The sequence below is a fragment of the Neofelis nebulosa genome, chromosome 5 (assembly GCF_028018385.1).
Source record: "Neofelis nebulosa isolate mNeoNeb1 chromosome 5, mNeoNeb1.pri, whole genome shotgun sequence".
Taxonomy (NCBI): Eukaryota; Metazoa; Chordata; class Mammalia; order Carnivora; family Felidae; genus Neofelis; species Neofelis nebulosa.
In genome coordinates this window covers 99,407,181-99,434,056 of record NC_080786.1, presented here as the reverse complement: position 1 = coordinate 99,434,056, position 26,876 = coordinate 99,407,181, and the positions used below count along the sequence as shown (strand labels likewise).

Genomic DNA, 26,876 nt, shown 5'->3' with positions numbered 1-26,876 from the left:
CCTTGGCTCTGCTTTAATTCCAGTGCCAGTGGTGAGATGAATCACTTTGACACCCTCACCTGACAATGTCCAAAGGGAAGGACTTTTTCAGAAGCACCCAGTAACTGTTCATGTTTCATTGGCATAGAGTGGATCATTTGCTTGTTAAACCAGTCACCGCAAAGGAATAGATTTACCTACAGATCGATCAAGCCTCCTTACAGAACTAGGATGAGATCATCTTCCTCTAAGACTGGTGTTTCTCAAACTCAACATTATTGACATTACAGGCCAGATAATTATTTGTTGGGGCGGGGGGGGGGGCTGTCCTGTACATTGTAGGATGTCTAACTCCATTCTTCACCTCTACCTACTAGAAACCAGTAGTACGCTCCCTCCTTGTGACAACTAAAAATGTCCCTAGACAATGTTCTCTTGGGGGCAAAATGGTTCCCCCACCCCTACCCCCAATTGGGAATCACTGACTTAAACACACAGACTGCCTGATGAGGATACCTGGACAAAATCCCAGCTAAGTTAGGAAGTAGGGACTAGGAGTGTTCATCACAAAGGACTTTGAAATAGGGAGGAAATACAGCACCTTTGTTATGCGGACAGACTACAGGGAGAGAAGGGACATGACAAGTGAAATGAGACCTAGATGCGGGAGACAAGAGCAGAGCAGGCACACTCTACTCTAGGAAAGAACCTAAGCGTATCCAGTGGAGCACTGAGAAAGCAGCCTGGAGCAAGAGACACAAGCAAGTGAAGGGCACTGAAATGAATGTGAGACATTCAGGGGAGGAAGGTTTGCAGAGAAGCAAGGATATAGAAATGTCTTTCTCGGGACCCCTGGGTGGCTCAGTGGGTTGAGCATCCAACTCTCGATTTCTGCTCAGGTCGTGATCCCAGGGTCATGGGATTGAGCCCCTGTGTCAGGCTCCACACTGAGCAAGGAACCTTCTTGAGATTCTCTCTCTCTCTCTCTCTCTCTCTCTCTCTCTCTCTGTCTCTCTCTCTCTTTCTCTCTCTCGGCGCCTGGGTGGCTCAGTCAGTTAGGCACCCGACTTCGGCTCAAGTCATGATATCGTAGTTCATGGGTTCGAGCCCTGCATCAGGCTCTGTGCTGACCACTTGGAGCCTGGAGCCTGCTTTGGTGCTGTGTCTCCCTCTCTCTCTCTGCCCCTCCCCCATCCATGCTTTGTCTCTCTCTCTCTCAAAAATGACTAAACATTAAAAAACATTACAAGAGGGGCGCCTGGGTGGCTCAGTCGGTTAAGCGGCCGACTTCGGCTCAGGTCACGATCTCGCAGTGCGTGAGTTCGAGCCCCGCGTCGGGCTCTGTGCTGACAGCTCAGAGCCTGGAGCCTGTTTCAGATTCTGTGTCTCCCTCTCTCTCTGCCCCTCCCCTGTTCATGCTCTGTCTCTCTCTGTCTCAAAAATAAATAAACATTAAAAAAAAAAAATTAAAAAAAAAAAAAAAAAAAAAACATTACAAGAAAAAAAGAGTCTCTCTCTCTCTCTCTTCCCCGTTCTCTGTCTTCCTCTCTCCCCTGCTTGTGCATGCTATCTCTCTCAAGATAAGAATAAAAGTAAAAAGTTAAAAAAATATTTCTTTCTCTCCCAAGGGCCAGGATCAGTGTGACTGTGGGGGCTACAGGAAGTTCAGTGGAGCTCAGAACTACAGGAAATGCCCTGGGGGGCTGATAATCAGAGAAAATGCTAGGAGCAGTGTCTGAAAGGGAAGGAGGATCCCATTAGGCTTGGCATGGTGTCCACCCAAATCAGTGTGGACCTAGACATCTGAGGAGCTGGGCCTGATGCTTTCACCTTGCCTGTGCTTCATGCAGAAAACATGGAGCCAGGTCCCTACAGGCTGTCAAGTTGGTGGCAGCCCTGTTTTAGTTACATAACAAAAGGAAGGCTGCATTTGGAGTATCTGTTAGCTTCCCTGTATTTGTTTTTCTTTCATTTGCCTGCCATTCTTTAAGTTCTATTTGAAAAATATTGACATTGGTCCCGATTGTGCTTAAAACAAAGAGATGTCTTTCATACTTCACAGGATAAAGATGGAGATAATTTCGTGGAGCCAGGTGAATTGGAAATAGTGTTTGTAAAGACTTTCTTGAGGCCACGAAGGCATTTTTTACTGTATTCCCCACTATCATTTAGCACTGAAGGCAGGGACCTCTGGGGTATTGTGAGGGGTACTAGGAAAGGCTCTGTGCTCTAAAAACCTTTAGTGGCCCTGTCAGTGAAAAATCCCACATTTCACATCATTGTAAAGAACCTATACAGAAATTCAGCCACAACTGGAGAGAAAGGTGAATGAAGTATGTCTCACAGGCTTCTGGGACCACATGAGCTGTCAGCATGGAACCTGAGGGTAAGAGAGGGTTACTGTCTCAAGTGAGAGAGCTTAACAAACGTGACAAGTTGTTAGATTTAAGAACCCAATGGCTGGGGCGCTTGGGTGGCGCAGTCGGTTAAGCGTCCGACTTCAGCCAGGTCACGATCTCGCGGTCCGTGAGTTCGAGCCCCGCGTCAGGCTCTGGGCTGATGGCTCGGAGCCTGGAGCCTGTTTCCGATTCTGTGTCTCCCTCTCTCTCTGCCCCTCCCCCGTTCATGCTCTGTCTCTCTCTGTCCCAAAAATAAATAAAAAGCGTTGAAAAAAAAATTTTTTTAAAAGAACCCAATGGCCAATCAAATTCTTCCCTCCATGGAGCCATTACCAAATCAGCCTCTTAGCAAAGAGCAGGGTGCAAAGGCAATGAAGACAAGCAGTGTGAGTTTGGAGGAGTCAAGGAGCATAGGCCACCATCAGGTTCTGTGGCAATGGGTCTCAAACTCTAGTCCTGATGCTTCTTTTTACAAATTTTCTTGGCTTTTCTTGCCACTTTTTCTTTAAGAGAAATCTCATTTTTGTGGTTTTCCTCATTCTCTCAACTTAAAAACAAAACAAAACAAAAACCTCCAGACTCACTTTGTTTATCTTACCCCACTGCACGTGCCATTGTGACCCCAGAGAAGGGGAGAGGTTGAAGGCTACCACAGCAAGAAGACGAGGCAGAGAAACTCTTGCAAGAGAGAATGAGGCCACTTCTTTGAGGCCAGTGGGATGGTGGGAGGAAAAAGTGACCAGCTAAACATGACGTGTATTTCTTCCTCTCCATGCTGGAATCTGGAATGTGGCCATGGACTACTGATAGGTTACAAGGAGTGCCAAAAACAGAGATTTTACTCAATTTGCCACTGGGGACTCAGGATCCCTGCCCTTTTGTTTTTTTCCCCTCAGAAACATTCTCTTCAATAGATATGCTTAACGTTGGTGGCAAAATTTTACTAGAGTAGAAAGGCTTCACTGTATATGGTTTATATTTAAAGTTTATTCATCTTTCTGCAGAGAGAACTTCTAAAACTAATGTGCACTAAGGAGGTGGGCCAGCTATGACACCTGGGCCATGCTCCCCTGTACTCCATCCAGGTGGAGGGGGACAACGAACCAAGACCCTGGCCAGACCCTCCCAGCAGAGAGAGTTCCAGTAGCTCTCCCACCGTTTGCTGGAGTTTGAAGGCCGGATCTTTCATATTCGAGTTGCCCTTTTATTTTTTTTAAGTGTTTTTATTTATTGATTTTGAGAGGGACAATGTGTGTGTGCATGTGAACAGGGGAGGGGCAGAGAGTGAGAGAGAGAATCCCATGCAGCCTCTGAGCTGTCAGTGCAGAGCCCATCTCGGGCTTGAATCCACGAACCATGAGATCACGACCTGAGCCGAGACCAAGAGAGTCAGATGCCCAACCAACTGAGCTGCCCAGGTGCCCCTAGTTGCCCTTTTAAACCGTGGTTTTTGTCAGCGCCCCAAGGTACACAGATCTGTTCATGGTCCCTCCCACTGTAGTTCCCATAGTGCCCTTCCTTACCGTGTCTTTGTTTTTCTTGCTGTTCTATCTTTACTTGCGCAGAAGCTACTCAGGCAGCCCTAGGTTCTTCGGGAGGAATTGCTTTATAAATGGGTGTAGATTTGGTGTGTCCGTGGAGGAGGTGAGCTCAGTGTCTTCCCATGTTGCCATCTTGGACTGGAACTCTCTCCTCATCTGTTGAGACTAGTTGGGATAGGTAGCCTATTGACATAAAACTGAAATTTTCCAGCAGCTAGTTCCCATCATCTCTACCTCTTCAACTTCCAACCTCCTGAGTCCAGAGCAGAAGGCAAGACAATTATAAATATGAAATCTGAAAGATCCAAACATGCTCAAAATGAAGTACAGTTTTTCTCCTCATGTTGAGCATTTAATATTAAAAGCCAACATGCAAACATATCTTATGCAGTGTAAGTAAACAGATGGCAAAGGGCTCATGCTCAGAGAAAAAGATGCCAGAATAACTCTCTTCATTAAGATGAGCTCATTCACAACTTTATATGTTTACTTATTCCCAGCCAGAACATCTTGGTCTGTCCTATAAACTGATATTTTGTGTTTAATTCTTTCTAAATACCATACAGTTAAATATAAATACAACTCTCCTTCTGGGAGCATACTTGAAGTTTGGGAGCCAATGTTCTGGTTTTTTGCATTCTGAGAAGGTCTTAAACATTAGAAAAATTAACAGAATACTGTTATACAAAGTTGCCAATCTCATATTTAAATTGTGCCTATAAAGTCCACAGAATTAGGGGCGCCTGGGTGGCTCAGTCGGCTAAGCGGCCGACTTCGGCTCAGGTCATGATCTCGCGGTCCATGAGGTCCAGCCCCACATCGGGCTTTGTGCTGACAGCTTAGAGCCTGGAGCCTGCTTTGAATTCTGTGTACCCTACCTGCCCACCCCCACCCCCGCCACTCTCTGCCCCTCCCCCATTCATGCTCTGTCTTGCTCTGTCTCTCAAAAGTAAATAAATGTTAAAAAAAAATTTTTTAAGAGCACATTTCTTAAAAAAAAAAAAAGTCCACAAAGTTAAAACATCTTTATGTTCTGGCACTTGTCTTGCCCATGAAAATCTTGGTTCTCTTGTCCATCCTAGAATTAGTGATGTTGCAGATGCCTCAGAGTGAAAATGGCTAACAACCAGATTAGAATCACAGCTTGCTCAATCATGAGCCAGAGCTGAGTACAGAAATCAGCGACACATCCAAGTCTGAACAGACCCACACAGCTGGCTTTTGCTTTTTAATGAAGTGTCACCTAAAAAAACAGCGACTGTTTTTGTTTGCTCACTAGCTTTGATTTTAAGTTTTGTGGGTTTTTTTCTCCTTTGTTTACACCCACAAAAACATTGCCTCCCACAAACCATTTCAACCTCCTGTCATAACCAAACTCAAGCACTTTCCTATGCACACTTCTGCCTCTCGTGGTAGAGGGCTTCTCAGTAGCACCAAAATGCCAAAAATTCTGAGTTTTATGATTTTAGTGTCATTCTTCACTTCCTATTTACACATTTAATAATTTTTAAATTACATCTTTATAAAAGGACATAGGGTAATGGTAGAACTTATATGTAATGTAGATCTTACATATACAGATTTAATCCCTATCAAAATACCAACAGTAGTTTTCATAGAATTGGAACAGTAATCCTAAAATTTGTCTGAAAACACAAAAGACCAAACAGCCAAAGCAATCTTGAAAAAGAACAAAACTGGTGGTATCACAATCCCAGATTTCAAAATATACTATAGAGATATAGTAACCAGGGGCACCTGGGTAGCTCAGTTGGTTAAGCATCCAACTCTTGATTTCGGCTCAGGTCACGTGTCATGATCTCACAGTTCGTGAGTTCAAGCCCCATGTGGAGCTCTGCACTGACTGTGAGGAGCCTGTTTGAGATTCTCTCTCTCTCTGCCCTTCCCTTACTTCCTCTCTCTCTCTCTCTCTCTCTCTCTCTCAAAAATAAATAAATAAACTTAAAAAAATATATGTGTGGTAATCAGAACAGTGTGGTACTGGCATAAAAATAAGACACATAGATCAATGGAACAAGATAGAAAGAAAGCCCAGAAATGAGCCCACACTTTTATGGTCAATTAATCTACAGCAAAAGAGGCAAGTATATACAATGGGAAAAAGACAGTCTCTTCAGCAAATAGTGTTGGGAAAGCTGGATAGCTACATGCAAAAGAATGAAACTGGGCTGTTTTCTTATACCATACACAAAAATAAATTCAAAATAGATTAAAGACCTAAGTGTGTGACCTGAAACCATAACATTTCTAGAAGAAAACACAGGCAGTAATCTCTTTGACCTCAGCCTTAGCAACATTAGCTATGTCTTCTCAGGCAAGGGAAACAAAAGCAAAAATAAACTATTGAGACTACACCAAAATAAAAAGTTTCTGCACACCAAAGGAAACCACCAACAAAACAAAAAGACAACTTATTGAATGGGAGAAGATACTTGCAAATGACATATCTAATAAGGAATTAATACCCAAAATATATAAAGAACCTATATAGCTGAACACCATAAAAACACATAATTCAATTTAAAAATGGGAAGAGGACATGAACAGACATTTCTCCAGTGAAGACTTACAGATGGCCAACAGATACAAGAAAAGAGTGCTCAACACCACTCATCCTCAGGGAAATGCAAATAAAAGCCACAATGAGATATCATCTCACACCTGTCAGAACGACTAAAATCAAGAAGGCAAGAAATAACAAGTGTGGGTGAAGATATGGAGAAAAAAGAACCTTCATGCACTGTTGGTAGGAATACAAACTGGTGCAGCCACTGTGGAAAACAGTGTGGAAGTGCCTCAAAAAATAAAAGAATCAGGGCACCCAGGTGGCTCAATCAATTGAGTATCCAACCTCAGTTTAAGTAGGTTCACGCCCATCAGGCTCTAAGCGGTCAGTGAAGAGGCTGCTTTGGATCCTCTGTCTCCCTCTCTCTCTGTCCCTCCCCCACTTGTGTGTTCTCTCTCTCTCCCTCTCTTTTTCAAAAGTATATAAATATAAAAAAATAAAAAATAGGGGCACCTGGGTGTCTCAGTCGGTTAAGCATCTGACTTCGGCTCAGGTCATAATCTCGTGGTTCATTAGTTCAAGCCCCACATCGGGCTCTATGCTGATAGCTCAGAGCCTGGAGCCTGCTTCAGATTCTGTATCTCCCTCTCTCTCTCCTGCCCTGATCACACTCTTCCTCTCTCTCTCTCTCCTTCTCAAAAATAAATAAACATTCAAAAATTTTTTTTAATTTAAAAATAGAATTACCATATAATCCAGCAATTCCACTACTGGGTATTTATCCAAAGAAAATAAAAACACTAATTCAAAAAGATTTAGGCACATCTATGTTTCTTGCAGTATTATTTACAATAACCAAATTATGGAAGCAGCCCAAGTTTCCATTGGTTGATGAATGGATGAAGAAGATGTAGGGTGTGTGTGTGTGTGTGTGTGTGTGTAATAGAATATTACTCAGCCATAAAAAAGAATGAAATCTTGCCATTTGCAATAATATGGATGGACCTAGAGGGTATAGTGCTAAGTGAAATAAGTCAATCAGAGAAAGATAAGTACTATATGACTTCACTCATATGTGGAATTCAAGAAACAAAACAAATGAACAAAGAAAAGGACAAATTAAAAAAACAGACTTTTAAATACAGAAAACAAACTGGTGGTTGCCAGAAGGGAGGTGGGTGGGGTTACAGGTGAAATAGGTGATGGGGATTAAGAGTACATTTATGATAAGCACCGAGGAATGTACAGAATTGTTGAATCATGTTGCACACCTGAAACTAGTATCACACTGTTTGTTAATTACACTTGAATTAAAAACTTTAAAAGAGGGAGTTTGAGCTTGAAAAGAGACAAATATGAAAGACACTGAGGGAAATGACCCAATAGAAAATCATTGGTAAGCAGTAGCAGACAACCTAAAAAGCAAATGTTGCCCTTAGATGCTTCTTTAAAGTATCAGCTTATTATAGTGGAGATGAGAACAAGTCTCAACCTCCTTGTCTTTTTGAAAGATATTCTTGAATACTCCATGAAAGTAACATGCTCGCTGCTAGTTATTCATATACTGGAAGAAAATCCTGGTGTTGTTTTTCAATTAAGAAGATAAGTGTTGGGGCACCCGGGTGGCTCAGTCAGTGAAGCGTCCAACTCTTGGTTTCTGCTCAGGTCATGCGTGATCTCAGGGTTTGTGGGTTAGAGCCCCACATTGGGCTCCGTGCTGACAGCACAGAGACTGCTTAGGATTCTCTTTCTCTCTCTCTCTCTCTGTCCCTCCGACACTCTTGCTCTGTCTCTCAAAATAAATAAAAAATAAACATTAAAAAACAATAATAAATAAATAAATGAATAAATAAAAAGAAGATAAGTTTTGACTGAAACTAATACAACAAACCACTCTCGGTGCCTCTCTTTTGTTATTTGAAAATGGTGAGAACAGTACCCACCTCATTGGGCTGTTGAAAACTTAAATGAGTAAATTCTTGAAAAGAAATTAAAAGGGTGTCTGACATGCAGTAAGTTCTCCATAAACATCAACTAGCATCAACAACCACAGTAGTGAGATGCAGTAGTTCTATAATATATAATAGCAGCGAGAGCGTTAGTTATCATAGCAGTACTAGAGGTGGGGGTCATAGTAAGTAGTACTTGTTATTGTCAATAGTATCCAGCAGCAAAGCTCTGTGCTGTAACTACGACCAAATCTGTCCTAGAACGAAGAGTCAGTCAAGTTGTACACATCTCCACATGACGTTATTATTGGGCACAAAAAAATTTAATACCTTATACTTACGGGTCTGAAAATAACCTGTTTCTTTGTCTTGAAGTTGGATGAAAAGCAAAGATGGTGGTGAAACCACGTTCCATATTTACAGGTAAGCCCAAGAAAGGCCAAGGTACATCTACTTTCTTGAAGTGATGAGAAATCTGTCAAGGAATCTCCAGGCCTAGGAACAGTGCCAGGGAGTCTGCACTCTGAGGGCCTGGGAACAACCCTGCCTGCCAGGAATGCTGTGTTAGTTAAAGACCTTGGCTGAGCCAGCTCTTGGCTAAGCTACCAAAAGGAGGAAGGAAATTGAGTCTCCAAGGCCATCTCTCATCACCTGACTAAATATTTTGAACTCAGGATTTAAATATTTTCCTTTCTTTTTTCTTTTAAGTTTATTTATTTTGAGAGAGAGCAAGAGTGCGAGCAGAGGAGGGGCAGAAAGAGGGGAGTGAATCCCAAGCAGACGTGGGGCTCGAACTCACGAACCCATGAAAGCACGACCTGAGCAGAAATCAAGAGTCTAACGCTTAACCGACTGAGCCACCCAGGCGCCCCTTAAATCTTTTTCTTCATGAAGGAAATGAATGGACACAAAAAGACTAAAAGATATGATAAAGCCTACAAATTGGCCTGAAAAACCATGAATGATTTTACTGCCCACCAGCGGAAGGAAGTTTGAGAGGTGGATGAGGAGAGCTGGCTGTGGTAAATGATGAACTGGTGAGGCTTTTGGTTCCGTTGTGCGGGTTACATACTGCAGCATGAATGCAAACTGTAACAAACTGCATTTTCAATGAAGAAATGGAAATACATTTACAGTGAGGGTATCATAGAATATCCTCAGTTATGTGTCTTCACTGAAAATCTATTTCTCTGCAATAAGAGACTGACTGGGTAACACACAGACCTTTCTGCCTGTAATGTGATACAAGCGATCTCACTTCAGAAGGAAGATACTATACTGAAATGCCCACCAACCTGACAATATCCTAGATCCTTGACAAAGCTCAGGAGGCGTAAAGAAACATTTTCAAGCATCTCCGCAGATGAGTGTGGCTCCTGGAAATATTGTAGCATGAAGTCAGAGTCAGAGAAACTGCCTAGATACCCTGCTTAATTGTGGTTTCTCCTCTCCTTGTTCAGATCCACCTAATTCTCGGAGGTGAATAAACTCAGTGAATAGCATCTTGCCTAACAACCAAGGAGAAGGTTGGAAGCTATTTCTCTCTGATATTGGTGGTGGCATGGCTCCAGATGACAGCACCAGACACAGAGGGATGAGTTCACTCCCTGTGCTACAAGGAGTACTTCAGTGGAAAAGTTTGAGGAACATGATCTTAATTTATCTCTCACTGCCAACAAAAATTTGGCAACAGATACAGAAATATCTCTCAAAATATCTCATATTCTTCCATATCCTTAGCTCAGTTTTCACCATTGATTGCTCCAAGGAGTGCTGTAATTTCCTCCCTATCTGGACTTATCCTGCCAGTGGTTAAGGTGCTGCTAAACGCCATTTCGAAAGCCTCCACATTACAGCGGTTTAATGACAGATACTTCTGTGTTTCTGTTCAGTGGTGACCTTCCTCAAAGTGATTTCAGGACCTGTGCTCTTTTGTTCTTGTGATTCTACAATACTTTCAGGCAGGAACTGGAAGATTTTTTTTTTTCTCTGTAGAGTGCCAAATAGCAAATATGTTAGACTTCACAGGGCCGTATCATCTCTGTCACAACTGCTCAACGCTGCCACCATAGCCAAAAGCAGCCATAGACATACCCAAGTGGCTGTGACTGTGTTTCAACAGGACTTCATGTATGAGTACTGAAATTTGAATTTCATGTGATTTTTACCTGTCATGAAATCTTTTGATTTCTTTCCCCAACCATTTAAAATATTTATTTTCCTGTCCAAGATTTTACCTAAATTTAGGTTAGTTAACATATACTGTAGTTGTGGTTTCAGGAGGAGAGTTTAGTGATTCATCACTTGTATATAACACCCAGTGTTCATCCCCACAAGTGCCCTCCCTAATGCCCATCACCCATTTAGCCCATCCCTGTCAGAAACCCTTAGTTTGTTCTCTGTATTTAAGAGTCTCTTATGGTTTGCCTCCCTCTCTGTTTTTATCTTATTTTATTTTTCCTTCCCTTGCCTTATGTTCATCTGTTTTGTTTCTTAAATTCCACATATGAATGAAATCATATGGTATTTGTCTTTCTGTGACTGACTTATTTCACTTAGCATAATACACTCTAGTTCCATCCACATCATTGCAAATGGCAAGATTCTATTCTTTTTGATAGCTGAGTAATATTCCGTTGTGTATATATAAACCTCATCTTCTTTGCCCATTCATCAGTTGATGGACATTTGGGCTCTCCATAATTTGGCTATTGTTAGTGCTGCTGTAACACATTGGGTTGTATGTGCCCTTTCAAATCAGTATTTTTGTATCCTTTGGATAAATACTTAGTGCGATTGCAGGGTCATAGAGTAAGTAGTTCTATCTTTAACTTTCTGAGGAACCTCCACACTGTTTTCCAGAGCGGCTGCCCTAGTTTGCATTCCCACCAACAGTGTAGGAGGGTTCCCCTTTCTCTGCATCCTCACCAACCTCCATTGTTTCCTGAGTTGTTAATGTTAGCCATTCTGACAGGTGTGAAGTGGTATCTCATTGTGATTTTGATTTGTATTTCCCTGATGATGAGTGATGGTGAGCATTTTTTCATGAGTCTGTTCACCATTTGTATGTCTTCTTTGGAGAAGTGTCTGTTCATGTCTTCTGCCCATTTCTTAACTTGGTTATTGATTAGGTGTTGAGTTTAATCAATTCTTTATAGATTTTGGATACTAGCCCTTTATCTGGTATGTCATTTGCAAATATCTTCTCCCATTCCACAGATTGGCTTTTAGTTTTATTGATTGTTTCCTTCACTGTGAAGAAATTTTTTATCTTGATGAAGTCATAATAGATAATTTTTGCTTTTGTTTCCCTTGCTTCCAGATACATGCCTAGTAAAAAGTTGCCACAGCTGAGGTCAAAGAGGTTGTTGCCTGTATTCTCCTCTAGGATTTTGATGGTTTCCTGTCTCACATTCTAAAACCATTCTTAGTTAAAGGGTTATACAAAAATAGGTAGCAGGCTAGATTTTGCCTGTAGGTCACAGTTTGGTGAGTTTTATATTGGACTGATGATTCAAGCTACTTAGAGTTGTGTTGTTTTAGCAACTGGACATGAAGTGTTTGCTTTTCTTTTTAACAGGCTCTGGAAATATGGCGGTGTCACATCCCATTGCTGCCAGCACCCCTGAAGGAAGCAATTATGGGGCAATAGGTATTGCCTACTATGAGTCCATTCATTGAAGTATTTCTTAATTCTCCAGAGAATAGGATAAAAAGGGCCTTCCAGCCACTATTAACTGTGTGAGTGGGCAAGGCAGTCATCGTCTAAGATTGTCTTCTCTTTATAAGAGAAGTTGGTTGGAAGATCTGGAAGGCTCCTTCCAGCTCCAACCTTCTCTAGTTTGTTATTCTGTGCTAGCCACACTTGAGCAGAATTCCCTACCATGGTTGCCGTCAACTCCCAAAGTCTGTGTGGGGATGTTTTCATACCCGGCCTGAGTTTAGGGCATGAACAGTATGTCAGAGCCGGTGTCAGGGAGCCCGAAATCAATTGACGAGCTCTTTCATTCTCAGGTTTCAGTGGAGTAAGGGCGATCAGAAGACTAAGGCTGTGCTGCAGGTGAACATGGCTGTAGCCTGACCATCGTTCATTTTGGCTAACTTCATAATTGAACCTAGTCATTCACATGGCAACCCCTCAGTGTTCATTGCGTGGCCTGAGACAGAATTCCTGTGGGTCTGTGAATGGTTTGCTTAATATGTCAGGGAGATGGGCTGGAGTCCTTCTTCCTACTCTGGTGTACTGTAACTTTGAGAAGCATGTGGGTTTCATGCAGGCTACTTATTTCTGGCTCTGCAAGAACAGGATTTTTTTTTTTTTTTTAACTAACTGAACAGAAGCAATAAAACAGAAGGTAGGCTCAGCTCATGTGCTCATCAAGCTGCACAAATTCCCATCTGCTCTGGGAAACATTCATGAGAACACAAGGATTCTTCTTCCTGAGAGTGTTGTTCTCATTATATAATCATAGATGCGGCATGTGGGGGGTTTCAGTGTACAAATACTTTACCCACGAGCAATGTATAGCTGCTGGATATGCGTGTGCTTACACGGGTCTGTGGTCGATGCTATACATAACTGTGCATGTGTATGTTTATATATTTATGTTCATATTGTAAAATATGAAACATGACATATAAGCATAATCTTATTTTTTGCATCCAAGTAGTTAACAGAGCAGTTGCCTTTATGTTCTTAATATGCATTCAGCCCTAGAAATAGACAATTTAAATATAAAAATAGGAGAAGCGGCAAAGTAGAAGTCCATTGAGGAGGAATTAAGAGAAAGAACATGTGTTGTGGGTAAGGAGTTCGTTTTTACCAACACAACATCTTCAGGAATGAGTCAGCACTGCTTTTTGCAGAGAGGGATAGACTGCATGGGTTCTTCCTAGCTTCGGAAGGCAGATGAGTTTTCTCTCTTTCAGAGGAGTCAAGCTCCAGTCCTGGCAGGCAGATGTCCTCCTCCGATGGTGGGCAGCCATGCCAGTCGGACACGGACAGCTCTGTGGAGGAGAGTGACTTCGACACCATGCCAGACATTGAGAGTGATAAGAATATCATCCGGACCAAGGTACCTCTGCCTGGCCGTACTCTTGGCAAGGGCAGAATGTTCAACAGTCAAATACACCTTTAGCAAAGGTCTCAGTTTCCTTTATTTTTTCCCTTCAAGGGAAACCATATTTCCCTGAGGGCGTTTTAGATAAAATATAACTACAGACTAAAAGCAATACCCTGCTAATTAGCATTTCTTTCTGGAGGAAGAAGGTGAGAGAATTAAGGAGAGCAGTGCATTAAAACACTCAGGGTCTGGGGGCACCTGGCTGGCTCAGTCAGTAATTCATGTGACTCTTGATCTCTGGATTGTAAGTTCAAGCCCCACGTTGGATGTAGAGATCACTTAAATAAATAAAACTTAAAAAAAAAAAATACTCAGGGTCTGAAGTGGATCCACCAGATGAAAGAAAAGATTCATGAGGGGTATACCTGGGAAAACTCTCTGTTTCTGTACCTATCATCCCTCAGGAATAAAGCTCATTTCTTTTTGGCATATATTTATTATATTGTGTTGTATCCAGTAAGGGATATGAAAGTGGACTGCACAGTTTCAATCATATAATTCAAGAACCACACAGTGGACATCTCCAAAAATGGCAAAACCAGTTCCTGAGATGTAAGAAGCAGTTGAGACTCTCAATAGGTTTTTCTACATCAGCCAATTCTTACTATTTCAGAGAAAATACTAGGGTGTGTATTAGGGTATTCTGGGAAAAACAAAATTGAAAGAAAAGTTTATTAAATAATTTTAATCCCTAGCAATGGATTGGATTGAGAATTTATAAAGCTTTCCTTTGTGTGTCTTCCACAAAAAAAAAGCCAAGTACATGTTTGCATTCTTTTTTTTTTTTTTTTGATATTTTAGATGTTCCTTTACCTGTCAGATCTGTCCAGGAAGGACCGGAGGATTGTCAGCAAAAAATATAAAATTTATTTCTGGTGAGTAGGTGGCCACTAGGACCACGGTTCCCTTAAGTAAAATGAAAATTTCCTTAGTAAAAGCCATGATCACTTATGGCACACCTTTCAGTTTAATGAGGCAAAGATATAGATGCTTCTAGGATTCATGCCACATTCTATAAGAAAAACAAAAATAAACTACAAAAAGCAGCCAGCCCTAAATTAAATACATAAAAGTAAAAATAAGAATGGTAGTAAAGTGGGGGGATGGGCATTAAGGAGGACACTTGTTGGGATAAGTGTTATATGTAATATGTTATATTGATGGGATGGGTGTTATATGTAAGTGATGTAAGTGATGAATCACTAAATTTCACTCCTGAAATCATTATTACGCCATATGTTAACTAACTTGCATTTAAATAAAATTTTAAAATTAAAAATAATAAAAAACATGAAAAAAAAGTGTTCATAGTGATTAAAAAGAATCATAAGAATAGTAGTAGAATCCCATATGTTTAGGGAACACACTCAATCCGTTTCCAGAAAGGCAACCTAACAATAACATGTCACTATCTTCCATGGGACACGCTAAACTGAAGCCATTCCATCTTCTCACCCAGACTTGCTCTTACAAAAGCCGATGATTTCAGGGACTAGATGTCTACAGCGTCTCAGAGTAGCTGCGAACCACACTGAAAGGAAATGATACCACAGCCAGTGCTAAATAGACCCTGATGCAGCCTCTCTCCAAGCCAAGAGGCTGAGCTGCCTAGCAGGGGACCCCTCTCCCCTCAGAAATCCCAGGCTGATGCTGTGATAGCTCTTTCCATTTTTTTCTCTTAAAGGACGCCCTTTTACTTGGATACAGGTATTCGAGGGAAGCAAGGGACAGTGGGGGCCCCATGGAATTTCATAGTGGGACCATCATTTTGGAAGTAAGAGTTATGTAACAGAGCCACATCGTTTCATGTGATCCATCTCCCGTTACTTGCGCTCTGGTCACTTTTAATCGAAAACATCTAACATCTAATCTAAAACAACCTAAGAAATAGGCCCTCATCAATAATTTGGTTAAAACAGAAGCAGGTATCATTTACAGTTTTACCAATGTTTGTAGGGGTGGGAGGCTGAAGAAACGGGAACTGCATAATCAGTTTCCGATTACTTTTGCAAGTTAATTAGAGAGTTATGGAGTGGAAGCGTTCTTATGTTAAAAAATTGAGCAAAAATTCCATTGTTAATTTGGAAATAACTATTTCCGGTTCTTTCTGGCTGCTTAGGAACATCATCACCCTTGCTGTGTTTTATGCACTGCCTGTGATCCAGTTGGTCATCACCTACCAGACAGTGAGTACCGCCCAGAACCCCAGAATCCCAGCTTTCGTGCTGCAGGGAGAGATCTTTGCTATGACTTGCAGAGAAAGGTCTATATAACTTGATCTCAGTCCAAGAATTAACTTCCGATTTCGTCTTCAAATTAGACATCTCCGTTGCTTCATCTTTGATGAATCTTTAAATCTAGTTCCCAACTGTTTTATCACAGAGGGGCCTGCGACCTCGTATTATTTTGTCTACCAATCTGAAGTCATTACCGTAAGCTCATTCAGTCATAATATCTATCAACTATATCTGTTATTTACCAGTCTGAACTTCTGATTATCAAGGGGTAATGAGCGGAGTAAATAAAGTTCCAGTCAAAACAAAGAAACCTGGTATTTAATTTAGCCTGTGCCCTCTCATTGAGGGTACTTTTTATAAAACTACAAACAGCTTCTTAAAAAAAGGTAATAAGTTTTTAAAAAGCTAATAAGATAATAAAATTGAGAAAATATAAAATAAGAACTAAAATAGAGTAAAAACAAATAAACAAAGATAATAATTAAAACACCTTGAGAATCCCCATTGCGCCTTCATAGAACCTTGGGTCCAGATCACATAATGACCTTCTCTAGCATTTATTTTATGCAAGAAAGCCTATGTAGAAAGCACAAGGGGCTGATGGTGTTTCTAATGCAGTGATTCTCACACTCTGATGTGCATTAAAATCACCTGAGGAGCTTTGAAATCCTGGTGTCCAGGCTGTACCCTATACCAAATTAGGTCCAAGCCCCTGTGAGTAGAACCAAGCATCAGTACTGATTAGACCCCCAGTGATTCTAATGTACAGATTTCTAAGTTTGAAAGCCATTGGTCTAATAATTTGGCCAGTCTCCTACTCACTATGTGATGAGGACAAGGACTTTTATGAGGTTTGGGCACCACTGCTTATAATCTCCATACTCTCTTACTACTCCAGGGCCTTGTCAGAAGATACCACTGTGCTATGGTCTAGGAAGGTTCTTAATGATAGAGATGGTGAGAAAAATGGAAAACTGAACACATGCTTCCTTCCGTCCACATGCCCTGTGGTTATCACTCCTACATAGAGAATAGGATAGCTCCACACCCTCCCAACATGCATCCAGAAAATAGAACATATCATGACGGTCCTAGTTAGCCTGTGCTGCGTAAAGGCAGCAGACAATGACCCGTCCCCTGCTGAGAAGGAACACTGGTTATATGGTAAATCACTGTGAGCATTGCCTGCCTTTTGTGGTTTCAGGGTGGGCTCAGTAGATGGAGAAAAATTGCATCTGCTCCTCTCGCTCTTGATTTTGCAGGTGGTGAATGTCACAGGCAATCAGGACATCTGCTACTACAACTTCCTCTGTGCTCACCCATTGGGCGTCCTGAGGTGAGCCCTGGCCTCTGGTTGCCCATGAGACATTTAGAGATTCCTTTCTGTGAGATGCGATTTCAGTTTTTAAAAATACTAAACACTGGGGCGCATGGGTGGCGCAGTCTGTTAATCGTTCGACTCTTGGTTTCAGCACAGGTCATGATCTCACAGTTCAGGAGTTCGAGCCCCCTGTCAGGCTCTGCGCTGACAGCTGCAGGGTCTGCTTGGGATTCTCTGGCTCCCTCTCTCTCTCTGCCCCTCCCCCACTTGCTCTCTATCTCTCTCTCTCAAAATAAATAAATAAACATTTAAAAAAAATACTAAAAACAACTATGGATTACTACCCCAGTCAAGGGTAAGGAGGGATGAAATCAAAAAGTTGAGACCAGATATCTTCCTTTCATTCCTGTATAGGGGCCTCAGGAAACATTCCTAAGAAGAAGACAGGGACATTTTTGAAAACATCAGGTCCTAGCTGTGACGACACTCATCCACGGGCATGAGCTGCTCATATGTTAATTCACTGAACAACCTCATAAGATAGGTAGGATTAGCATCACTTCCATCTTCAGATGAAGACACTAAGGCTTAGAAAGGAACTTGCAGAAGGTCCCTCAACTATTAGTGATGCCAGGACCTGAACCCAGGCCTGCTGCCTCCAAGGCCATGGTCTAGCCACCAGAACATAGTGAAGTGGAAAGAACAGACTTCTTGTTCCAGAACTGAACCAGCCTCAGTTTCCTGAAATAAAGCAACTGACCATGACCGGCTGACACGTCACTATTACAGAGCTGAATATTGACACACATAGCATGGCTCCATCTATGAGAATTCCCTCTCACGGTGTAGCTGAAACACTTGGCCAAACTGCCCATCTCTGGAGCAGCTCTGTTTCCTGGGATTCATCCCATGCCAGTGTCGTCAGGATAAAAGAGGATTGGGTGGGTGTTGGGGAAGCCACACAGGCATCCCAGGGAGGAAATGGGCACGTGATCACAGGTTAGGCATCCTAAAATAAAGGAGTAAGGTTAAAGATCATCTCTGATGATTTGCTAGTCCTGAAATCTTATGAAAAGTCTAGGTAGAAAACATGGAGTGCTGAGTGTACTCACTCATTCAAGCATTCATTCATTCTCTGAATATCTTGGATCACCTCGACTCTCTCATGGTTTCCTTCTCCTCCTTTAGTGCCTTCAACAACATTCTCAGTAACCTGGGCCACGTGCTCCTGGGCTTCCTCTTCCTGCTGATAGTCTTGCGCCGAGACATTCTCCATCGCAGAGCCCTAGAAGCCAAGGACATCTTTGCCATGGTGAGGAGAGGGAGGGTAAATTGGATGTGGGAGCTAGGAAGGGTCATGGTTCCAAGAAGGATCTGCAAAGGGGAGGGACATCTGGCTTGATGGTATGGTGATGGGTTATGTGTAATGAACAACAGGAGGCCAGAAGCTTGGGTTTCCAGATCCTGTGGTTCTGTCACTGATTGGTGTCTTTCCATTGACAACACTTTCTCCTTTTTCAGGATTATGGGATTCCTAAACACTTTGGTGTTTTCTATGCTATGGGCATCGCATTGATGATGGAAGGAGTGCTCAGTGCTTGTTACCATGTCTGTCCTAATTACTCCAACTTCCAATTTGGTAATTAGAATTTACATCAACCACACAAATTTAAGTTATGGGAGACTGGTCCTGGGACCCTCCACAAAATACCAAGGTCATGCATGCAAGAATTAAATATTTTATGTGAGCTAAAGTGATTCAAGGGCACTTCCCCACAGGGTGTGGTTTCTACATGTTGTACCATTTTTTCTCTCTGACCACTTTCAGACTAGAAAACACTCAACAGTGAATGATGATCCCATGACTAGATTTGCAGGTGGGCAATGGGCTAAGTATTAGGTAGCAGGGCAGATAGAATTCAACAGACACCTGGAAAGTTTCCTCAGTATAATTTGGCCTAACTTAGTAATTAGACTCCTTTGGGTCGAAAGTAATAGAAAGCCCAATTCAACTGGATTAAATAATAAGGAAAATTATCAGCTCACCTTCTGAAAGTCCAAAGGTGGAAAGGGCTTGCAGTTGATTTATCTGGTGGCTCTGGCTCCAATTCTCCATAATCCCTTGGGTTATGCCGAGCCTGCAGGCTGATTTTATCCTCAGGCTATCAGGAAACTCATGATGGCAAAAATAGCTACAGTGAGTCCTGGCTTCCTGTCTCTATCTACTTCATGATGTCTGGTGGTTACAGCAAGCTGGTTTCCACGAGCCTTCATTTAAGAGCAAGGAAACTTCTGGGGCGCCTGGGTGGCTCAGTCGGTTGAGCGTCTGACTTCGGCTCAGGTCATGATCTCACGGTCCGTGAGTTCGAGCCCCGAGTCGGGCTCTGTGCTGACAGCTCAGAGCCTGGAGCCTGCTTCGGATTCTGTGTCTCCCTCTCTCTCTGCCCCACAGAGCCTAGAGCCTGCTTCAGATTCTGTGTCTCCCTCTCTCTCTGCCCCTTCCCTGCTCATGCTCTGTCTCTGTCTCAAAAATAAATAAAAACATTTTAAAAAATTAAAAAAAAAAAAAAAGAGCAAGGAAACTTCTTTGCAACCCCTCCCCCCCCGCCGCCCAGATAACATTCTTCCACACCTCAATAGTTTAAATAGTCATGAGCCATTCCAGAATTATTCTCCAGGTGCTGGTTAGCTCAAGCCTGGGTTGGGACATCAATTATGGTGGCAAAGGAGGCAGATCACCTTTTAGACCAGTGAGAACCATCCGACGCACCACAGGTGGGGTTAGCTTTGCTGAAACCAGTAGGCTAAAAAGGCATGCATTTCTGAATTGAAAATGGGGCTGAGACAGTTGAGTTACTAATATGCTGTCAGGAAGGAGAAAGGTGAGAACGGGTGCCAGTAGTAGTGACCTCCACACTCAAGGAGAAGAATTTTAAAAAGTCATTTTTATCTTTGTACTCTAGCCTCTGTGAGCCCAGAACACCACAGAAATTCTCTGCCACATTTAATTTTTTTTTATTTAGAAACATTTTTAACAGAGAAAACTACAGAGAACAATATCATTCACCACTCAGAATGAACAAATGCCAACATTTAAAAATACCTTCCTTAAATCTACCTTTTAAGAAATAACATGTTGTGGGGCGCCTGGCTGGCTCAGTCGGTACAGCATGCAACACTTGATGTCAGGGTCGTGAGTTCAAGCCCTGTGTTATGCATGGAGATTACTTAATTAAAAAGAAGAAGAAGAAGAAGAAGAAGAAGAAGAAGAAGAAGAAGAAGAAAGAAAATGTGACAAAGTTGAGTCCTTTGAACTGTTTTCCAAACTTATTCCCTTCTTCCATCCTCAGAGGCAACAGCTTGACTAATTTGATATTTTATCAGTCCAGTTTTTATAATTTTACTACATTTGTAGTAAATTAATATTTACCTATCAAACTATGTTCTGCAACGTTTTTTCGTCCAACAATATGTTTTCAAGATTTATGAATATTGAATCAAAGATATCCAGTTCTTCCATTTTTAAGGACTGTCATCTTCTGTAATAAAAATATGTATACTACACTTGTCAATTCCTCTACTGAACAACATTTAGATGTTGCCAATATGTTGCTATTGTAGACAGTGCTTCAGTGAACACCCTTACATACTTCTCTTTGTGCACATGTGAGAGAGGTTCCCTGGGACACCTAGAAGTAGAATGTTGGAGTCACCTGGACCAGTCACCATTTTACCAAGAACTTCCAAGTTTCTCCAGAGTATTGATTCCTACTCCCACTAGCTGCCTGAGAGTTCCCATTTCCCTATATCATCACTAATATGTTACCATCAGACATTGAAATGTTTTGCTACACTCTTGAGTAATATGGGACATTACCTTGTTGTTCCAGTTTGCATTTCCATCACTGTCATACAACTAAGCCACATTTAATTTCTAGCTACTTTCCATCCCTAGGCTGTAAAGCTATATATGAGTAATCAATTACATGAGCTATATATTGAACAATCAATGTGGTTATATTTTGGGATGCGGATAAGGACCTTCCACACCCACCTAGCATTCTTTCCATGGTCACAGTGCCCTAACTGTCACCAGTATGGACTCTTGCTGTTGCTGTTGAACACCAGCATTTAAACGCAAATACCCCTGCAAGCGGGGATAGTCAATTATTTATCCCATCATCAGATACTTTTCTTCTGTGAGTGGAGTATGTGGGGTCTGGCCAGAGAATGTGCCTGTGGAGGCTGCCATGTTGGAGGTCTCCACACAAACTGAGGGCAGCAAATATTCTAGGGCCTGAAGGCAGGGGGGTTTTCAAGACTAAAGAGAAATTGTCTGTCACCTACTGGATCCTGATTGTTTTGGCTCCCCCTGTGCGCCCTCAGACACCTCCTTCATGTACATGATCGCCGGCCTCTGCATGCTGAAGCTCTACCAGACCCGCCACCCAGACATCAATGCCAGCGCCTACGCTGCCTATGCCTCCTTCGCGGTGGTCATCACGCTCACTGTCCTCGGAGTGGTGCGTCCCTCCCCGTGGCCTTCAGCCCGGCTTTCCAAACATGCCCCCTTGGGAGGTTTTTTTGTTTTTTGTTTTTTGTTTTTTGTTTTGTTTTGTTTTGTTGCTATCTGTTTGGTGGACCTCAGGGGAAGAGGTTTGAATTAATTACAATCCTTGGTTCCTGCCACATGGCCATCATGAGTCAATTCATGACATTTTATTCAGTTACTTAGCTATTTATCTCTAATAATGTAATAGGCACCTGTAAAACTACCCCTGGAGAGTTCCACTGTAAAGCTGGGACCTGACTCATGTGAGAATGGAATAGAGATGTTCAAGCTGATGGGAGAGGCAGACTTAAAAGAGCAGAAGCGGCTTTCTAAATGTGCAGGGACACATGTCCATTGTCTGCAGTCATTGTCAGAGCATTAGCTCCCAGCTTTAGACCTACTGCCCCTCACTGTTGTTGTTCGGTGCCTCACCCATTTCCTCCTTTTTCCATTTTTGCTTGGCCAGGTAGCCATTCTTTTTTGTGCAGTGTGATCCCTGTGAGCTCACAGAAGTTGGGGGGGGGGGATCAAAATGCATGCACAGCTCAGTTTTTGACTCCTTATGCATACATGAGAGAATGATTTTCTGGAGTTCTGTGGGGAAAACTCCGGATGAAGGTAACCTCCATCTTTACTCCTAGGTGTTTGGGAAAAACGACCTGTGGTTCTGGATCATCTTCTCCGCAATCCATATCCTGGCATCTCTAGCCCTTAGCACCCAGATCTACTACATGGGTCGTTTCAAGATAGGTGAGTCACCTGTTGCTCTACACTAACACACTGATTAACTTACCTCAAGAAAGCATTGTCTTTGCTCACCCTAAATGGAAGTGTTGCTGGTCATCATGAACATGTGCTCTGAATTCTGGGTATTTTATAACGTCCTCTTCTGTGTAGGATTACAATGAGCTATTGCCACTGTTCTGATTCCAACTGAGAAACTAAGGTGGTCATACTCAGACCTGAAGCAGACCCCCAGCCCCAAGACCCAGTGCTTTATAACTCACAGACTTTGAAAGTGTGTTTGAAGAATGGTTGGTCAGCACTCCACTCATTCCACCTAGAGAATTAGCTTTCAGATTGTAACATTTAAAACGAGCATTTCTCTAAGTAGCCTACATGGTTATCAAGAATGAATTTTATATTGTTTTCAAATCCTGGAACTGGAGCGTTTTGAGACTTAGGAATCATAACAGGTGGGTGACCTGCTGAACTACCCCGACAATGTGAACGTATCACATTAGAGCACTGCGTGCTCCATGGAACCAGCTTCTGCCCTGCTGCTGTCAGTCAGCATGCACGGGAACAGATAGATTGAAGTCATGTTAGAGCATTTAAATATCCCCAGGCCGTTTAAGGTCCAGGAAGCCACACTTAAATATTCTTTTGTATATTTCAAGAAAAATAATTGTGTATAAGCACAGGCTGAACCCTCGTATTTGCAGAGCCCAAAGCAAGAGTGTAAATAAAAGCCCACTAAAAAAAAATTTAAGTTGTAAAGCAGACTTAAAAATCTATTAAATACATGGATAGAAGGAAGGAAGGGAGGGAGGAAGGCAGGGAAGCAGGCCAACAAACTGATAAATATATATGCCTTCATTACAACCTAGAAGGTCTAGGTTCAAATTTAAAATTGTCATTTCCTCAGAAGGACACTCCAGAACATAACTGTATCGGAGAGCTGGTCCCCAGCCCCCGCCCCTCTCTTCTTCCCACGCTGGCTCTGTCCTGCATCTTAAGGGGTCTCACAAGTATGTACATGGATATTCTTGCCCAGCACTCAGCTGGCCCTTCCTTGCCCCTAGAAGTGCCCGCTCCAGGGGTACCATCTGTCCTCAGGAAGGTAGACTAAGGAAGGGGGCTATCAGGTTCTGCGAGGGGACTCAGGTCCATCTGGGCGGGGAATTCTGGGGTCTGGGAATTCAGAACGTGGCCTAGAAGGAGTATTTATTTGCCCGGCAGACCCCTTACTCACTAGGGAATGAGGGCCTTTAAAATACAGCCAGGTCTAAGAGTGATTCTACATAACCAAGTAACCTTCAGATTAGAAAGCTGAATAAAACAATTTCTCATTTTGGCAGCTTAGTTTTCCCTTGTGGCACAGTCAGTAGATTTGCCCGTGGCAGTAACAGAGCCAATGTACCTCCAAATCGCCCAGTGGAAGCATTAAATGGTTGTGCAGAGCATTTGGCTTGATGCTCTGGTCATGCCCCATCCTCCAGATTCAAAGGTGAGTGAAGGCATACAAAGTCAACTTTGAAAAGGAAAATAATTTGGAGCATGGTTGTTCTGGTTGCTCCCTGAGTTGGAAAAATAAACTTGAAAACAGATGTATGTAACAGTGTGACCGTTAATAATACATACAGGAACTTTTAATATATCTATACCACTTTTGCCCCATACAATTTTGCAATACCGTATTGGTTTACCTTCTGAAAAAGGAGAGATGTAATGGAGTATATTATGACCATGTAATAGTCTGTAGGGTCTCAACAGGAAAAAGATGTCACACACAAAGATGAAGGTTGTAGTCACAAAGGGACTGTTCATAAGACAAGGTCAAGGTAGAGGAGAATGAACGTGGTCGTCTGGCAACCTGGGGTAAGTAGCAGAGAAACTCTCATATCCATTAGTCCAAAGGACAGGAAGGAAGTAGTTACCAAAATGTGGAAGGAGAGGAAGTCACCCTGAAAGACACGGCCAGTCTAAGGCAACCTCACAGGGAGGGCAGAAGGTGGATAAGTACTCTGAGCTCACTTTTCTTCCTGTGTCCCTCCAGTCTCCTACTGGGGCTTCCCATTGTCCAAATCCATGGAGAGTGAGCAAATCCACTTACGTGGTCCTACAGTCAGGCTCATTGGCCTGGTGCAGGACAGAGATGCGGCAAATGGGTCTGCAAGGGTAAATGGAAGACAGCCAGTGCATAGCACTACTGAGTATTTTCAATTTCTCTACCCACCTCTTCCCGAGGTGGTCACAGACTTACCAGAGTCCAAAGGAAAATGTCCTGTTCTATGGTGACAATGATTGCATCTAAATTTAGTCCAAAGGCAGGAAGCTGAGTTAGTGGACAGTGGTTCAGCCAACACCAGCCTCTCCGCCCATTTCATAAGCTGCCTTTGCTTTCTGCAATGACATACCTTCTCCGTGGCCCTCAGGCCGCACCTGCAAATGAACGTGGATACAGGAAAGGCAGCAGCAATGGGGCAGAGCATCTCCTAAGGAGGACAGAAAACCATAGAGCCACTTGCCCAGATCATGACTCTGCTACCAGAGCCCAAGGAAAGGATAGCAGGGATCACTTGTGAGAGACAATGGATTGCAAAATGCAAGTGGTGCATAAAAGAGATAGGGAGAGACAGACTCTGATTCACTCTTTGAAGAAGAGGAAACGTCTGAACGTTTGAGACAGGCAGGAAGTTTCTGTGTTCTTTATGATGAGCAAACATTACTTTTTTTAATTGGAAAATAAAACTAAAGTCATCGTTTTGAGAGAAAAATAAAATGACCAGCAGTTTACCTGTTTGGCTACCTTCTTATATCATTTTCTTTTCTCATTTATTCCCTGCTTCCCACCGATTCAGATGTGTCTGACACAGGTAATGTTCAGCCACCCTTCCCAGGGCTCTAGATTGCTTTCTTAACACAGCGACCTGTGTGACTGTCTGCCAGCCTGGCTCTCTGAACACCCCTTCCAGGTTGGGCAGGATCAGCTTATGGGGAGGGGGCCAGAGAGAGGCTCAGAGGAAAGGATACACTCCAGCCCAGCCTGCCCTGCACGTCTTCTGGACTATTGCATGGACCCATCCCATCCCCTCCCTCCATCAGTATATCTGGTCTAGTGAAGTCTGGTGAAATTGACCCCAAGGGTACATGTGAGGAGGAATGGCATTCACAACACAGCTGGGGTCTGCCCTGGTTGAAATGCTTGCTTTGAGCAGACCTCAGCCTTGCCTGTGATGTCTACAAGTGTAGACTGTTCACAGAAAGACAGCTCCACCTGTGACCCTCACTCTGTTCATAGAACAATTGTAACACACACATGTGCTGTGTTTCATTCTATGCTTTTGAAGGATCGCATTTAAAAATTCTTCCCGATCTTTTGCTCTCCATCGTAACTTGCATTCCTTTGATTACTGTTGCAGTACAAGTTTAGACTCTCTGAATGTGCTCCATAGACTTCAGTGTCCCTTGGCTCAATTCTTACTGACTTACAACCACATGGAGAAATACAGATTCGAATTTTTACAGGCTAAGATTTCCCATCCTCTAGAGAGAGCAGATGTTTTAAGGTACCTGGAGGGGCCCATAACATCTCTGCTATAAAGGAAACACCTCTGCAGTAAACTGTACACAAAGGGGAACTTAGCTGATGGAGACGATAGAGGCGCTGGCCGGCCACTCAAATTATTTGTGAGCATTTGTCACATGGGTCCACCTCACTTGCCTGTTTCTGCAGTATGATGCCTGGATACAGCACACCTTACAGGGCAGCACAGGCATGTACAGGCACAATTTTTTTTATTTTAATTTTTTAAACGTTTTTTCATTTTTGAGAGAAAGAGGGAGAGGGACAGAGAGAGAGGGAAACAGAGGATCCAAAGTGGGCCCTGCACTGACAGCAGCAAGCCTGACGCAGGGCTCAAACTCACAAACCGTGAGGTCATGACCTGAGCCAAATTTGGATATTTAACTGACTGAGCCACCGGGGCGCCCCACAGGCACCATTTTTTAAAGCAAACATCTGTTGCTGACCTAATAAGTACAAAGCACCATTTTTATAAGGTGAAGACGACATCATCTTGGCCCTAAAATCTTGGGCCGTATGGGAGTATTCTGTAGTATCTCTGACTAAGCCTTACTATGCAATTGTGTCATCGGCAGATTTGGGGATTTTCCGAAGGGCTGCTATGGTGTTCTACACGGACTTCGTCCAGCAGTGCAGCCGGCCTCTGTATATGGTACGTGCATGCTCCTGTGTGCCTTGGCCTTGTCCCAGAGAGAAAGGGAACAGTATGAGGGGCAGGCTCAGGGCAGACACTCAGGTTCCCTAAATCAAGAAGGCCAGATGGCCCAGGGTGGCTGAGCTCCAAGCAGGGGGAAGAAGCATGTTCCTTACTCTTCTTCTTGGTCATAAAAAACAGACTGGGATAGATCCATTTTAATACATGAAATACTGCTAGTGTTTAAAGAAGAAATCTGTGTATACATACAAAACTACGGAACAGTGACAGTTGCTATGGGGAAG

The 26,876-nt window shown here is 42.7% G+C and overlaps 1 protein-coding gene across 6 annotated transcripts in view; it reads left to right on the top strand.

Moving 5' to 3' along the window:
- SIDT1 (SID1 transmembrane family member 1) overlaps positions 1-26,876 on the top strand; it is a 116,942-nt gene that overhangs the window by 75,042 nt on the left and 15,024 nt on the right. For 3 of the 6 annotated variants that reach the window (XM_058731380.1, XM_058731384.1, XM_058731379.1), the window contains 11 exons: positions 11,976-12,047; positions 13,325-13,470; positions 14,320-14,393; positions 15,638-15,704; positions 17,018-17,091; positions 18,265-18,388; positions 18,598-18,715; positions 21,463-21,599; positions 22,270-22,378; positions 25,213-25,227; positions 26,513-26,589. In XM_058731380.1, coding sequence (XP_058587363.1) covers positions 11,976-12,047; positions 13,325-13,470; positions 14,320-14,393; positions 15,638-15,704; positions 17,018-17,091; positions 18,265-18,388; positions 18,598-18,715; positions 21,463-21,599; positions 22,270-22,378; positions 25,213-25,227; positions 26,513-26,589 — 1,013 coding nt within the window. Of the gene's footprint in view, positions 1-11,975; positions 12,048-12,427; positions 12,456-13,324; positions 13,471-14,319; positions 14,394-15,637; positions 15,705-17,017; positions 17,092-18,264; positions 18,389-18,597; positions 18,716-21,462; positions 21,600-22,269; positions 22,379-25,212; positions 25,228-26,512; positions 26,590-26,876 lie in introns of those variants that run through there. The other 3 variants (XM_058731385.1, XM_058731383.1, XM_058731382.1) reach the window with 3 other exon arrangements.